General features: G+C 25.8%; 3 protein-coding genes across 3 annotated transcripts; all 3 read left to right on the forward strand.

The window, feature by feature from the left end:
* The first annotated feature begins 2,415 nt into the window (after positions 1 to 2,415).
* Positions 2,416 to 7,710, forward strand: LOC112592338 (putative serine protease K12H4.7). Its single transcript, XM_025336358.1, has 9 exons — positions 2,416 to 2,631; positions 2,722 to 2,903; positions 3,181 to 3,410; positions 3,611 to 3,746; positions 3,840 to 4,026; positions 4,646 to 4,778; positions 6,257 to 6,389; positions 7,330 to 7,499; positions 7,592 to 7,710. Exons 1-9 carry the CDS (start codon positions 2,416 to 2,418, stop codon positions 7,708 to 7,710), a joined length of 1,506 nt encoding a protein of 501 aa, XP_025192143.1.
* A 2,696-nt stretch (positions 7,711 to 10,406) lies between these two features.
* Positions 10,407 to 11,457, forward strand: LOC112592334 (THAP domain-containing protein 2-like). Its single transcript, XM_025336354.1, has 3 exons — positions 10,407 to 10,674; positions 10,761 to 10,995; positions 11,213 to 11,457. The coding sequence occupies exons 1-3, from the start codon at positions 10,604 to 10,606 to the stop codon at positions 11,225 to 11,227; spliced, it is 321 nt and encodes a 106-aa protein (XP_025192139.1). The 5' UTR covers positions 10,407 to 10,603; the 3' UTR covers positions 11,228 to 11,457.
* A 526-nt stretch (positions 11,458 to 11,983) lies between these two features.
* LOC112592333 (protein TEX261) lies at positions 11,984 to 15,956 on the forward strand. The gene is made up of 6 exons (XM_025336353.1): positions 11,984 to 12,079; positions 12,173 to 12,342; positions 12,808 to 12,887; positions 13,127 to 13,348; positions 13,429 to 13,525; positions 15,807 to 15,956. Exons 2-6 carry the CDS (start codon positions 12,273 to 12,275, stop codon positions 15,914 to 15,916), a joined length of 579 nt encoding a protein of 192 aa, XP_025192138.1. The 5' UTR covers positions 11,984 to 12,079; positions 12,173 to 12,272; the 3' UTR covers positions 15,917 to 15,956.
* The last annotated feature ends 12 nt before the right edge of the window (positions 15,957 to 15,968 follow it).

Consider the following 15,968-nt stretch of genomic DNA (forward strand, 5'->3'; position numbering starts at 1 on the left):
AAATTTTTTAAATATCTATCGATATTTTTGAACTACAAAAAAATAAACAAAATTGTTATTCTTTTTAAAAAACTCCAAATGTTCACATAAATAGTTAACTACAAAATAATTTGCAAATTTTTATATTTTTAACGAAATTTAAATAAATTTTAACTACCAACACTTATAAATAAATTTGGCTTAAGTATTTTTAATATTTTAAAATTGTAAAAAGAAAAACTTATATGGAATCTTGTATCATGAATTTTTAAGCTTTTTTACTGAATGTCACTTTTTTATAAACACTTATAGAATAAAAATAAACAAAAACAGTGAATTTAAAATGTCTACAAAACTCAAAAAAATATTTTGGATATTATACTATGTATAGGAAATTACTATAATAATTTGGTAAAAATAACAAGTTTGATTATATTCGTATTTGAATTGCAATAAAACTACAACAACCAAAAATTGATTTTTTTCTAAAAAATGTTTACTTTTTACTTTACAAAGTATCTAGATTCACTTTTCTACTGGTAAATATATTGAAGATTAAAGCATTTTTACTGTTCCATAAAGTGATAACAGACATGAAAAAAATGATAGATCATTCAACGAACAATCTGAATTTAAAACCATATAATTTGAGAAAAAAATATCATAAATCGAAGTAGGTACCTATTGTGAGTATGAATATCTTATAAAAGACCATCATTACTTTATCAATAACGCAAATTAAGTATAAATTGTAGCTGAGCTAATAACTATATTCATATTATACTAATCTATAATATTGGTTGTAATTATCTCAATAAAAGTAAATCATTTGGTAACGTTCTATAATTTTTTTAAATGTTAATAGGAACTCATACACGAACGCCTTATTCCCGTACATGTGTATATTTATACTCACCTGCTATTCAACAGAAAATATTAGTTGTTAGAGCAGTACCTAGAGTTTTAGTATTGTGGGTCAGCTCACGTAAAGTAACTTTAGCTTATTTTCGATTTCCGAAGGTTTTATTGATACTCGGAGCGTCTTACGTTCCGAGTTTTATATTCCACAGTTGTCTAATTATTTATGTAAATATTGTGTCCCGTAAATTTATATTTCAATTTGTTTTGTGTTCTAAACATTAATTTATAGTCTAGGATTTGAATTCTTGAATTATTTCTGTCCCATTATTCTTTTTCTAGAATTTTATAGACTTCCAATTTAAGAAAAAAATAATTTGAACCATTTATGTTTATTAATTTTAAGTATTTATCTAGAGTATCTATTACAGTTTTATGTTTTTAACATTTTAATTGTTTCAGTTTTTTTTAAGTGAGACATTAAAAGTTAAAATATATAGTAGGTACAAACATAAAATAACAACGTTATTATTTACTTATCAGATATTAATTGTCTGCCAATAATTAAAAATATAATTTTTCATAAAAAATTGTTTTATTTTTTTTTTTTTTTTTATATTCATAAAATATTTTTAATTTCTAATGAGATCATCAAAATGCTATAATGATAACAAATATGTAATAGGCACTATAAAATTATACTTTTAGTATATTACCAAAAAATAAATTTAATTTAATTTACAACTCGTTAAGTTTTTACAATTGGGTATGCATCTTTTTAACCTTGAATGAAATGTTTAAGACACAAATACAGAAACAAAATATCCCCAGTTGAATACTTAATTGTCTTTCAATTGGAAATTATTTTTTAAGGTTGATCCAAAACTTTACAAAGTAAAATTCTTGAATATGTATATAATATACAGATTATAAGTAAGTAAATTTTGTTTTATTTTATATTTTATGTAATTTGTACTGTAAGAATATTTCTTAAAATAGATACTTTTTTTAAAGAAAATCACAAAAATGAATAATTAGTAATAATTATTGAGGCTATGGATTCTCAAAATATTATTTTTGATAATCACTTAATATTATCTAAGTATTGTCCAAGAATTAACATTTGAAAATAATTATAGAATACTTTGTTTATGTCACTGAATATATAAAAAAGTATAGTGAAAATACAGCTGTATCACATGTATCGTAATGTTATGGTTGAAAATTCAAACACCCCCGTATACCCCGACACAATATACCATAGCATAGCTAATACTTAAATATCATGAGATTGCATCATATTTAGTAGAATAATTGGTGTTTATAATTAGCTTTATCCAAAATTCAAAAATTAGTTTTTAAAGTTTTAGGTAGGTATATTATATTAAATAAAGTGTGTAGATTAGTATATGTATAATACAACAATAAAGTACCCTCTTTTGCTATTTTCTAATTTAAATAAAACTACTCTTATAATATCTAAGTAATAACTCTCATACTAATGGATTACTTACTACGTAAGTATAATTTTAATACAAGTTTTGACTTTTATTCAGTTTGAAGATATTAATTTGAAAAATGAATTCAATATTTTGCCTGTTGTGGTGCTGCCTTTGGTGGAGTTCGACAGCTTATAGTAGTTTTACAAGTTTAGTTGGCATAGGAGCACCAACTTCAGGTTTTATTAGAGCAAGATCTATAAAGATGAGTCTAGTTCAATACAATATCGAAGACAATTGGATTGTACAAAAACTAGATCATTTTAATCCTAATGATAAGAGAACGTGGAAACAGGTATTAATGTATTTAATTTTATATGATCAACTAAAACGTATTAAAATGATTCATTAACCTAAGTATTAACAATCTAATCGAATTTTTTAGAGATATCAAATGAATTCGGAACACTATAAAAAGGGTGGCCCAATATTTTTATTGATAGGAGGAGAAGAACAAATTTTACTAAGGTGGATGACCGACGGGGCTATGATAGAATACGCTAAGATTTTTAATGCTCTATGCTTTCAATTGGAACATCGGTATTATGGAAAGAGCCGTCCCACTGAGTGAGTGCTGTTTTCAGAGATACTAAAAATTATTAATTTAAATGATCTTAATTTCAATCAATTAATATTAACGAATAAATGAATACCGCTTTAATTTAAATAAATATTTTATTTCAATCAATTGCAATTAAATAGTCAAATTAACTTTAATTATGATGAGATATAGTAACAATATGTAAAGAATAAAAAATATTGTAAGACAAAATAATAATATATATAATCTAAAATAACAAAATAACTTTAGTTAATTTTTTTTTACAAAAATTGTATGTTACAGTAATTTGAATACTACAAATTTAGCATATCTGACTACTCAACAAGCATTGGCTGATATAGAAGTATTTATAAAGAGTAAAACAAACAAAAAATTAAGTGACGCTAAATGGGTAGTATTTGGAGGATCTTATCCAGGAAGTTTAGCTGCCTGGTTAAGAATGAAATATCCAAATATTGTACATGCAGCAGTTTCGTCAAGTAGTATTATAAAGACGAAAATAGATAATAAAGGTACTATATATAACGCATTGTTTGACTATGTATTTAATCTTTTACAACAAACTCATATACCTAAAGCACATACATTTTAAATTAAAGTATCTATTACTTTATACTATATGATTTATAGCAGTTTATTTGACTAACATTAACTTTTTTCGAGGTGGTCATTTACGAGAAATATATAATTTTGGGATGTTTTATTTCCATAGAATATTTTAAGGTTGCTCAAAAAGCATTATCAGCTTATAATCCAAAATGTAGCGCACACATAAGTGAAGCAACGGAAATGATTAGCGATCTTTTAAAAACCAAAAATGGAACGAAATTTATTGAAAAAAATTTCAAGTAATTATTGATTTATAAATTTATACACAATTATTGATTAATATCAAAATAATGGTAAAATTATAAACGTAAATTTTAATTATTTAATTACAGAACATGTAATCGCATAAACACAAATATTAAAAACGATATTAGACAACTATTTCAACAATTAGCTGTATCGTTTTCAGCAGTTATACAATACAATCGAGACAATAGATATTACGAAAATATTAACCAATCGTTTGTAACAATAACATCATTATGTGATATTATGTTAAACAAGAAATTAGGAAATGCAGTTGAGTATTTTATTAATCAGAAATATAATAATAATCATAAATATTTTAAATTTATGATAACGAACAGAGCATAATATTAAGGAACTGTCTAATAGCTGAATGTAGATTTTATTTTGTTATTTATAATATTTAATATCTTACTAGATACCTACTAGAAAATTTAGTAGAAGTACCCAACCTAAATATTATAAAAAATAGGTACTTTATTTATTTTTTTTGGTTAAAGGCAAAAATAATGTATTCTAGACTGTCAACGGAATTGAAATTTTAACTACTAATTCACAAGTACCTAGTGAAACTTTAAATATTATTAATTAATTAAAAAAATGTGCAGTGTAATAGGTACCTACCTACATGTTACAATACATATCTATATTAATATTTTAAACATATTTAAAATAATTAGTTAGATTGTAGTAGATAACAGCAGAACAAATTAAATTTTTCTAGAATCTTTTTTTTTTTAATAATATTTAAAGAAATCGAATTATCGATCTAAGTAATCTGACAGTATCAGTTGGTGCTTGTTAACTGTTAATATTTTTACAACTAAGTAATTGATATGATTTAATAAATAGTAATTGATAAAATAACAATTTTTAACCATAAATTTCTCAGCTTGAAAGATATATAGCCGTACACGAAAGTTTAAGATACGCTACTAATAGAAAATGTTCTTCCTATTCATACCAATCATCACTTGTTTCCAATGCAGAGATATCTTGGAGTAAAGGATATGTCGAATCAGGAGGTTAGTATAACGCAACTTTTAGATTAAATATAACTAATTTATCATAATTGATTATTAACAAAATATCTTGTCGAACTCGGTGATTCCGAGGACTGCGAGTAACTATATAATATAATCAGTATGGGATAATTAACACGCTACATAACTTCTTTAGAATTATTTCCCAAGGACGAAAATTGTGTATGAAAATAACTATTGATTAGTTACTTTTATAACATAACGCGTTACCGTTTTGACTTGTTTCGAGTATTGTGAAATAAGAAATATTAATAATACTAAATTAATGTACATTACCTTATTTATCGCGTGTCGTCCACCGGCTTGCTCGAGTAAGTTTCATTTGTGGTACGAAGTTGGCTCGGGAAACACGGCTTGAAGGCGCATCTGAGTGGATAAGATGTGACGACTATTTTACAATTTACAGCTAAACTTGCAGTAGACCAGCTCTTCGTCTATGTGCCCGAGTGCGCCGACAGTTGCATTTCGCCGATACGGTTCGTCCGACCTCGAGTTGTCGTCTTGTCGGTAACGTTCGCCGCGGTGGTGTCTCGGTCGGGACTTTCCTGCGGGTTGCAAACAAGCAATCCGCAATGCATGACACTAGGCGATTTTATACCAAAATTACGGTCTACCATACAGTGGTTTGGTCGCGTTTGGTGTTTGTGGGCTTGAACATCGTCTACAGTAGACGTTACCTCATGACTTGGGTAACAAACGTATAACTCAAAGTCGGTGTGCGGGTTCGTCTCCGTATTTCTCAAACAATTAGATTCAAAAGTGAAAAAAAAAAATAATACAATCAGCTGATTGAGTGTCATTCCTGTATTGCTCTACGATATTATACCATAGGGCATAGAGTAATATTGCTCTGTAAATCATACGCTTATTCAGCGTTGTCTCAGTCGTAGGTTGGCACCATGAAGAATAATCTTTATTCTTCACGGTTGGCACTCAACGCCTACCCGTGGGTCGGGTAGGCAATCGGTGACGAGGTAATATTATACGTAATTATTATTTTTATCGAGTGAGAATCGATGACATAGACAATAATACGTACATAATAATATAAATGGCGAGGTGGTTCCTACGAATAGTTCGACTTACGTAAGTTTGTGTTGCATCGGAGAGCGGTGGCAATCTTATAGTGGAGTACGATAGTCGTCGGATTCGCCGTGTCGAATGCAATGTGCGTGACGTGCGATGTCACACAATATATTTCACCGGTCTACGGATATAGAACTGTAACGTTGACTCGGGTGATTGCATCGAGAATATAAATATTTTCTAAATAGTTCATATCGTCTCTATTCTTTATGTTTCAAATTTCTTCGTTTATGTTTTTACTCGGTTTGTTGTGTGGTATTGTTTTTGTCGTCCGCGTGCGCGTTGTATTGTAATATTACTTTATTTTGTTAAATAGAGCTACTTTATTTGTTGACGCGTGTTCATATTTAATGAGAAAACTTTCTTTATTTCAGATCGACAATGGTATTACCAGCTCTGTACAGAGATAGGCAATTTCATAACATCCCATGAAGATAGTCACTTATTTGGTAATACTATACCATTAGAATTTTTTACTGATTTGTGCTCTGATGTTTTTGGAGAATCGTAAGTTAATAAAAAAATTTTTATAAAACGTATTGTATGTGTGTTTTGAGACAAAGTTCATTTCAAATATAAATAAATAATAACCAATGTGTACGTAGATCGTTTGTTGCACGTATTAAAGCCACGTGTAGGTTTATGATGAATTATGTTACAAGATATATAGCAAATTTTAATAAGATATCTTGAAAGAACTTAAAATGTTCATAGCGTCTTTAGATTTTTATAAGCACTTGCAGTTTCCCGATTAATTTTGTTGACTATAAAAGTTATAAACATTAACAAGTTTACATTATCAAATTGTAAACTAATAAACTTTTATTTTTCTTAAAAATTAAAATGTTTCACAAAACCAACATTCTAACACAAACTATGTTCTTACTAATAAGTTGCATCATAGGTTAATTCACTTTAATATTATAAAGTTAAAAATTGGTTATAGAAAGTTATACTACTGAACACAGTTTTCTACGCTATACATTTTTAAAACTTACCATATCACCATATTTTTCAATTATTTATAACTTGGTCATTAAAAAATTATCGGACATATCTTTGCACGTCTCCGAAACCCAATTTTCCGAATCCCAATTTGCTAATATTCAAGTCGCTGATTCCGATTTCTAAGTGTCGTTAATATTATGGTCACTTTTCGATGAATTGAGAACACGGTTAAAAATTAATAAAATTGATATATTCATAGAAAATTGAGACGTCACCTAAATGCTAATGTTTTCAAATATCGTAAAACCACTAACCAGTATATAATTTTTAGCAAACCAGAATATTGGAAAATTAAAATTCGGCGAAGTGAATATGAATAGTATGAGGAAACTACTATGCTAAATGACTTAACTAATTTTGAAATCTATAGTATTAACAAAAACAATACTCCAGAGATAATTTAATTAATATTTTATAGCTATAAAATTATTTTGTATAGTTTTGATATAAATTCATTGGAAAAGGCAGTTGAAAAGACAGCCATGATGTATCATGACTTAAAAAACAAAACAAGCAGGATTATTTATTTACACGGGTCTATCGATCCATGGAACGGATTAGGTCTTATTGAACCAAAAGCAAACAATTCCGCTTCAATTTTTATTGAAGGTAATTATTAAGCTTTCATTAAGTTATGCTATTTTTTTAAATTAAAAATTTTGATTAATATGAAAACAAATAAACAAATAATTTATTTTTAGGAGTATCTCATTGTGCAGATGTATATCCTTCAACTCCATCGGACCCTCCACAATTAACGAAAGCTCGTGAAACAGTTGTAATGTATTTAAAAAAGTGGTTGAATGAAGATGGACCTTGATTTTTTTCGTACTAAAAATAACTAAAATTGTAAATTTAACAGTACCTTAATTATAATATAAATATTTCTTCATACATAAATAAATTTTGATTAATACAAATTATATCAGTACATTTGCTTTAAATGAGTGTTAATGTATTTATTTGTAATAAGTAGGTACTCTATATAAAATATATAAAATACTATCCCACATTCAAATTGTATGTGAATAAATATTTTGAAAAAATTGTAGAACCAGAACTTCATTTTAACAGGCTATAATCAAAATATAAATGTATTCAAAACTTAATAACTATAACACTACCTATATTACAGTGGTCTGCAGTATTTATACCAAAGAATACTTGTCAATGTTCAAACTATAAACAACTCATTGATTTGAACACGATAAAACAATCAATAATTATGTACTTGGACTCATCAAGAGTTATAACTTATATTCACAAATGTAAAGAAAAAATTCTGTTGGCATTAATATTTAAATCTTTCACAATATTTAAGATCTCATTCGTCTGGATTTTTACCTCCTGGACAATAATATTTAGGTACAGCTAAGAAAAAGTAGATAAATATAGGTATATGTATATACGTTAAATATTAAACGTAATAGATAAATTGGTTGTTGTAGAACCACTTCTATACCTACTGCCGTTTTTTGTGTTCTGTTTATAGTATATACACATTATACGTACCTATTTATAAACGCGGTCTTATCTATTATGCCGATAATACGGCGCTCACGGTATAACTAGGTACTTATCTAGAAAAGTTTCATCGAGGGAATAAGTCTGTTTTTTTCAGCTATACTTTTCAAATAAATTCTCAACAAGATTTTTAATAAGTTTTTCTCACTGGAATTAAAAAATAAAATTTAGCGTTAGGATTAAAATAAATATCAGATCTTTTATAAGTTGTTTTTATAACAATTTGAAAAATTGAAATAATAAAAATGCAATTGACTCATTTATTTTTATAAGCATTTAAATATAAAATGTTTTTAAAATTTATTAAAAATCAAAATTTTTACAATTATTCTGTAGTTTAAAATTAAAAAAAAAAATTAAATTAAAATAACACATAAGAGCTTGACAATTTAATATAAGTTTTTTATAAATTATTTTTACAGCAGCCTAAATACACTATTAGTTTTCTAAATATTTCAAATTTAGATAATATTAGTAATTAGACAAAAAATAACGATTCTTCAAAGTATCAAAAATATTCAAACTATTTTTAAAAATTTACAAAAATTCTTTTTTACCTAAGATTTGAAAATTTAAGACAAAAATCCTTGTAAGTTTTTCAATTTGTATAGAAAAAAATTCCACCGGAAAGCTAAGTTAATTTTATGAGTATTTGAAGGTCAAATTTTTACGACATTAACTCTTTTAGGTAAACTACCTATTTATAGATATGAGAAACTTCCTATTTTTTATATAAATATTGATAAAAATTATTCATTGGGTCAAAGTTTTTGAAAATTTATGCAAAATCCCACATAAATAGTTCTTATAGACTATAGCTGTATAAAAATATATAGGTATAATTTTTTTGGTGAAAATTTGAAGTTTAAATATCTTAAAAAATACGTCAAAATCACAAAAATGTACAATTTACAAGCAATTTATAATGAAAATGTTATAAAATGTACAATTTGTATAGGTAGCTATGGTGTGAATATTTAATACAATGTTCCCCATCAATAGCTTAAACTGAAACTAAAATATCTAAAAGATATGTGACGATAAATATTTTATTTATTTAATTTAAAGTTAAAATTTTAAAGAAATAACATGATAATGACAGTGTTCATTATTTTGTTATAATTTAAAAACATTAGTTGTGGGCTTTAAAATATTTACGTGTGTTATGAATTTGATATTTCGCAATGATACGTGATACGTAGATTAATTTTAATATACCTATTACCTATTTATACCATTAACCAGTCACATTTTTTCAGCAATGTGGCTAAAGGGTATTGGCTAAAAAGTGAATTACAATAATATAGCCAGCAACACAGTATAAAATAATAATATATATTATTATTTATTATAATAATTAAATACTAATAATATAATGAATGCAATATTTTCGGCAAAAATTAGTTTAAGCCGCCATATTACTACCAGTAAAACAAATTATACTCAACTCATAGCCAGACCTACCAAAAAAGCATAATATAAAATAAACTTAGTGATTTAGACTAATATAGTAATATACTGTCTATGCTCACAGTCGTTTTTCATTACCAATAAATAATAATGATATATCAATTAATTCAAGTTGGACACATCCATTATGGTAGGACACTTCGATTTGTTTTGATCTTGTATTTTTATCATCACATTTTACTAGGTCTATGCAATTTGTAGTTTTAGTTTGGTACCCAAAATCTACGTCCAGAATAATGGTATACATAGTTTATAAATTTATAATCATTATACATATTATCAAACATTAAACAGCATTTTTGATTTTCTCACAAGCCAACGATTAAAATATAATTGTAGTAAAATTGTTTCAAAGAGTAGCTGATACGTCGACAATAAATACAAATTTCCCGCTATCTTTCGCCGGGTCTCCTTATCATTTTCCGGACATTTGCCCGCAAACAAACTCGCTGCCAACCATTGAACTCTATATGATAACTGGAATGCTCACCAGTCATAAGACCAATGTAAACATAACCGAGATAGCGTGTTAGAAAAAGACAGCAGATAAGAATGGTGTTGCTATCTTTTTTTATCACACATAGTTATATGAATTGATTACCAATACATTTTAAATTCGTTGTTCGTTTAACGTTTTGACTTTTGTTCTGCCTTCTGCGTTCTCAAAGTTTTAAAAATAATTAAAATAGTGTGTACCTACTGTGCAGTTAAGACTTAAAATGGTGAATTTTTGTAGTGCCTTTAATTGTGCTAGCTCTAGTGATGTTAGAAAAGACTTGTCATTTCACAAGTTAGTATTAAGTTATTATATGGTGTTATTGATTTTACTCATTGATATTTTTAAACAGATTTACATCTATTATTTTAATATTTAAGGTTCCCTCTTAAAGATAAAGAGAGGCTTCAAAAATGGGTGCATGCTGTTCGAAGGAAAGATTTTAAACCTAGTTCCAATACAACTTTATGTAGTTTACATTTCAATGAAACTGACTTCTATTCAGCAGTTGTAAGTGGGAAAAAAATGTTAATAAAATCTGCTGTACCAACTGTATTTGATTTCCCAAATCATTTAACTCCAAAAATTAAAGAAAGGAGAATTCTGCAACGAGAAGTAAGTAAATTATACAATTAATAAAAACAAGTATTTATATATTTTTTATATTATTACATGGCCATTATGTATTAAGAATTTTGTGTTCTTTGATAAAATTGTTGGATATACATAAGTTACATTAGTTAACTTAACAGATCATATAACTCCAAGGTTATGAATATAGTTAAAGTATCTACAAAGTATCATAGTATCTTTAAATATTTATTTATTTTAGGAAATTTGGCCATGAAGTATAACAAAATGTATTGCAGATTTTGTTTTTCTGGATATTTCCAGTACTAATATTTCCTAAATTATAAATCTACAATATTAAGCTTAAGTTAGGAAAGTAGTAAGTACAATCTAAAGTAAGTAGTAGATATAGCTCCAGGTAAATAGCGTAAGTACACTTTTATTTCAATTATGATTAATATTATAAATACTATGTTTATATTTTAATAAATATTATTTTACTAAAAATGCAGTTGTTATTTCATATGCTTGAGTTATGAACTAAAACCTTCTAACTTTCAATTTACAACTTAATTTATTCCCAACTTAAAATTTCCTATTACTTCCTTTATATGACAAAAAAATGCAGAAGTCTACAAAAAAACATGTTTCAATACTTGTTATATTATTTTAAATTATAATTATAAACTAATAAACTATTTATTTATCATTTAATTATTTATATTTTATTAAATTAATAAAAAATATTTTGTGGAAGTTAAAAAAAATAATGAGGTGCAACTACATTTTAAGAACCAAACTAAAATAATATCGCGGTAAAATATGAAATTAAGACATTAGCGCCATGTGCAAGACAAAGATAGTAACACCATTAGTATGTGCTATCTCATTCTAACATCCTCTTTCGGGCAACACTGCTTGGTGAGCATTCCAGTTATCATATAGAGTTCAATGCTGCCAACTAGTACTATAGACGTTATCTGACGTTATCACTACTCACTATCTCATAAGTCAAAATGTAATATTTGATTACTCGTAGCTGGTAAAATATATGCTTCGCCGTCGCCGCTGACTGGACTGGCATAGAAGCCAGAATCGTAATGACTAAAAACATCGAAATGGTCAACGAGTACGTCACAAAAACTTCATAGTTTAGTGTGTCGTGCACTCGTGCCATTTGAAGTGAAAAGTCTGATAGATCGTTTTTTTTATTTTTTTTAAGACTGATGCCTGGAAACAGCCTCGTAGTCAGTATAAGGATTCTATTTAAAAAAAAAAATTAGTTAAGTACCAAACATTCCACGTCCGTGTGCCGCCAAGCAATGATTTTTATGGTTTTAGTAATTGCTATTGCTGCCGTACTGCAGATAGCATTGATTTCGGTTTTCATCGGTGAGTTAGATTTTTATTGATCGCATGCTTAAGATTTTTATTACACTGTGGATGTTGTGCATTTAATTTCGTTGTCGATTGAGCATGTCAATCTATTTAATAAGTGTAATCCATTCACTTCAACGTTAAAACATTATTATTACAGCTTTTCAAATATTTGTGGAAACTAGAATGCCAAAACTATCATTTTCATGCCATGATGTTAAGTATAGTGTTAAATCCATTCATTATATTCGTTTTTATTGTTGTTATTATTATCTATGTCATTCACATAGACTTCTTAATCTGTGGTTCGGTCTGTTTTAAATCAAAAAGTTCTATACTACTTACCTACCTAATATAGAAATCTATTTTTGAACACAAATTTTTATTACCTATGGGTTTTAATTTTTTAAATTTACAAAAATTTAGGGGTTATAACAATATAATATATTGCATCAACTCATTTTTTTTTTTATATTCCAGGTGCTGGAGTTTATTACTTGGCTGAATTTGTTGAAGAACACACTGCATTAACAAAAAAAGTTATTAAATGGACAATTCATGTAAGATTAAATACGAAGTTGTTGTTTTGAACTAATGCAGTAGTATATTTTCATCAATTCTAATAAGTTGTGACTTATCATAACTATCAATTTGAATCTAATTATTAGAATATAAAAAATCATATTTTTTTATTTTTCTTCTTTGTTGTTTCTATAAACTAATTATAATATTAAATAACCTTAAAGTTAAAAATAAAATTGTTTCACTTAAATAATAAAATGTTTGTACATTTTTGCAGGTTGTGATAATATGTCATATAGGATTGTATTTATTTGACAATATACCTTTAACACTAATTGCTTTGGGTCTTTTGAGCCATATAGTATACTACTTTTTGCTCATTGACTTTCCAAACTTCAACTTAACATCACTGTCATTTATTTCGTCAATTATTCTGTTAATTGGAAATCACATCCTAGCTTTTAAATTTTTCCGACAGCGTTATTCAACATTATCAGAAGTATGTATACATTTTATTAACTTGTAGAATTTTATTGTTGTCTGATTAAACACATGTATAATATACAAATACTTTTTTAGGTTTTTTCATACTTTACAGTGTGTTTGTGGATGGTACCCTTTATGTTTATATTATCATTATCAGCCAACGATAATACATTACCTATCACTAATGTGGGTAAGTTGAAAACTTTTTCTAATTCTAAATATCTATTTATAGCCATAAATATATTTTTAAATTTGAATTATTTGGCATTGGTAAAGCGTATTACTCACCAGATCTACTATAGTCTATTGTAATTTTCCTCGGATAGTGTGTGCATAATTTAAAATTTGATTATACCAATCTATGATATTGTTAATTAGTGTGAATGACAACTACAACGTCCAAATATATCCAACTGTAGTATTGTGTTTTACATAAAATTGACCTTATGTTAAAAAATATAATACCTATTAAAAATGCTAAGAACTCTAGGAATCAAATATTTAATACAAATATTCTATAATTAGGAATTATTGCAAAGATATAACAAGAAATTTATGATTGTAAACAATTTGGTAGTACCAAATGATAAAAATGATAAAAAAATAAAAAATATTTGAAGAGACATGAGAATACAAATTTATCAGGTGCGTGCACTATTAAAAGATGTCCATGTTACAAATAAATTTTCTCTACCTATATAAACCTTAAATCTATGTTTAGACCAAATTTAAGAATCAAAATCTTCCTGTAATGTGGAATGTTTTTTTACTGGTCATTCTAAATCAACTATTATTGATTGGTTTGATTTATGCAGAGATCTTTAATGTTTATTGTTTGACAATCACCAAACAATTGGTGAAGAGAATAAGAATTTGTACTAATCAATGAATCATTACTATAGTGTGAAAATCACAAATAGAATTGTGAAACACATATTTTTTTCATACTTTAAGAGATAAAAATATTTATATTCAAACTATTTAAAGTTATGTTTTGTTGGCGATTACTATAGTATCATATTTGTGGCAATAAATCACAAACTAAATCTTAAAATACCCAGTAGGTCATTTATTATACAGATGATCATTATTTTTCTTCATCTTTTTAAATAATTATTAATTAGATGTGTTAAACTTTAGTAGCTTTCAGTTTGTTATATATCACAACCTTCAATAGGTATATTTGTTTAGTGACACTTTTCATGGATAATTTAAAAAAAGTCAAATCTTATAATATATTTACTGTATCATTGACAATAATATATAATATAATGTCTTGCTTTAAATATGTTATTAAAATTGTATACATGTACTTAACTTGTTTATTAATCCTAAAATGTTTAAAAAATAAATAAGTTAAGTATTAAAGAAAACTTTTGTATAAAAACTATATAAATATTTTGATTACAAAATTACACCATTGTTTACATATTATCTGCAACTTAAAGACATTTTTATATGAGTTTATAAATGTTTTAAATACATTAATTAAAATTATCAATTTTTAATTTTTATTATTATTAAGTACATGTATAGACTATTGATTAGTTTTTGAATAGGATTGTGAAAATGAAGTAGTATAATTAATGATAATACAAATAAGAATATGTCATACCAACATTTGTTGTGTCAGTCTCACATATTAATTCTTAAATTAAAATAGAATTATTGTTTTTAAATATTAAACAATAAAATAGCATATGGAATAAAGATTTTAGTTAATTAAATTCACAATTGAAAAGTTGTTCCACCGTGTATTGATCATCTTATAAGTAGTATAGCAAATTGTATGTTCATAAGAATTTATACTACTTTATTATTTTTATTATTAAAATCATTTACATCTAAAATAAAATGTTAAGACTATATAAAAAAATGTATCCTTACCCCCTTTTTTAATACTTTAATTTTGAAGCAAGATTTTACAAAATAATTACAATTTTAAAATAAATACCTCATAACTTACTTCAAAATCTTTTAAAAGATTCCAAATAATATTCTAACCTTAACATTTTAAAATAGGTCAATTCATTTTAATACTAAAAACAACTGAGTAAAATGGATTCTTCTGAACATTAAATTTGGTTTGGGTTTTGTTAATAAGATGGTCAATAAATAAGAGACAACCTCTTAGTATTTTGTTTTAAGAACTGTAAATTAAATAAGATATATTATTTTATTTTTTAATATTTGAAAGTGATGATTTTATCATAACATAAGTAATAATAAATTTTTAAGACTAAATAAAACTTAATTATTACTAATAACTTTCTTAATTGTAGTATATATTATTACAGATCAATAAGACTATAAAAAATTAATAAAACATATTTTCAAAACAAAAATTAAAAAATATATTTCAATTAGATATTAATGATATTATATTTATAAAGTATTTATTACATGAGATTTTTAATGTATATCTTACAAATATTTGTTGATAATTATTAATTAATTGTAAATTTTTACAGATGACAATGTAGTATCGCATTATTTTACCAATCGTAAACGAAGTTATAAAATAAAAAATCTTTTTACCTATCTTGGTGATATTACTGGTAAAAATAATCATTTGAAGTAATAACTCAACACGAAGAAATGGTATTTATAATTTCAATATATTATATATAAGT

This window comes from Melanaphis sacchari, unplaced genomic scaffold (assembly GCF_002803265.2).
Source record: "Melanaphis sacchari strain LSU unplaced genomic scaffold, SCAv2.0 Contig16_pilon_pilon, whole genome shotgun sequence".
NCBI lineage: Eukaryota > Metazoa > Arthropoda > Insecta > Hemiptera > Aphididae > Melanaphis > Melanaphis sacchari.